General features: G+C 40.4%; 1 protein-coding gene across 1 annotated transcript; it reads right to left on the bottom strand.

Moving 5' to 3' along the window:
• Positions 1–238: 238 nt before the first annotated feature.
• LOC103604467 (small cell adhesion glycoprotein-like) lies at positions 239–484 on the bottom strand. Its single transcript, XM_008589025.1, has one exon. It carries the CDS (start codon positions 467–469, stop codon positions 239–241), a length of 231 nt encoding a protein of 76 aa, XP_008587247.1. The 5' UTR covers positions 470–484.
• Positions 485–1,155: the final 671 nt, after the last annotated feature.

Genomic DNA, 1,155 nt, shown 5'->3' with positions numbered 1-1,155 from the left:
GTCAGCCACAAACACCAACTCTATTATGAAGGCCTAGATAAAGACATAAGCAGCTTTCTCCGTGTCACTGGTCCCTAGAGTCAGTGATGTTGGCATTTGAGCCTGTGTCCTGGAAGTTAACTTGGATTTGACCCCATCAATCAGTGTTTCTCACTGGCTTCAGAGAAAACTTTCACTAATAAATTAGACAATGTGTTAGCACTGGAACCAGAAATAAGCTCCTTGGGGCTGGGAATGATTAGATGAAATATTCCTCCTTCTCTCTGTCCTTGGCTGAGTCACTCTCCATCTGGAGAACGGCTCTGGGCTCACCTTCTGCAGGTTTGTTCTTGAGCAGGTAAAAGAAGATCAAGATCACAACCGAGAGCAGGGTGAGGAAGACCATGATGAAAACAACTGCAATGAGTGCTGTGCTGGCTTCAGCTTCTGTGGGCAGAGCCTCAGTGGCCTGCAGAATTGGGTTGGTCATCAGCCCTTCTCCTGGAGATGGAGGTTGGTCTTTGCAGCCAGTGGTTGAGGACCTTGAGGGAGGGTCTTTAAAGCATGCATTGAAGGTCTTTTTTTCCAGAGAGGATTTTAATTCACTATTTCATTCCTCATAATGAGCAGCTTGAAGGGAAGGCTTTCGGTCTTTTAAAGGTGGAAAATGGAACTGAGACCCTGCATAAACCTGGAGCCCTCAAAGGGCTCTACTATAGGTAAAATAATGTACTAGAAAAAGATATCTCTGCTAACAAAAGAAACTAAAAGAAAAAGTGCCTAACTCAGCCTGGGCTTTGGGAGGAAAAGAGCCTGCTGGAAATTCTGAACTTGTATACGTATTACATAGCTATATGAGTATTACATACAGGTATATACATATGCACATAATTTATGATAGAAAAATAAACAGAATTACAAAAGTAAATTGTGAAAATTAAAATTGTTGTGGATAACAGTAGGCTATTTTCATACATCATTGTCAATATTCAATAGAAAAAGCAGACAAAAAGACAAGTATATGAAAGAATAGGACAATACAATTAACAAATAATTTAGACAAAAAAATTGACAGGCTTGATCTAAGAGTCCTAATAGAACCCTGTGCCCAACTCAATTGACAGGCTTGATCTAAGAGTCCTAATAGAACCCTGTGCCCAACTCAAAAAACTTATT

Source organism: Galeopterus variegatus, unplaced genomic scaffold (assembly GCF_000696425.1).
Source record: "Galeopterus variegatus unplaced genomic scaffold, G_variegatus-3.0.2 Scaffold5161, whole genome shotgun sequence".
NCBI classification, from domain to species: domain Eukaryota; kingdom Metazoa; phylum Chordata; class Mammalia; order Dermoptera; family Cynocephalidae; genus Galeopterus; species Galeopterus variegatus.
Note: the sequence above shows the minus strand (reverse complement) of the source record. Positions and strands in the feature narration are given on the sequence as shown.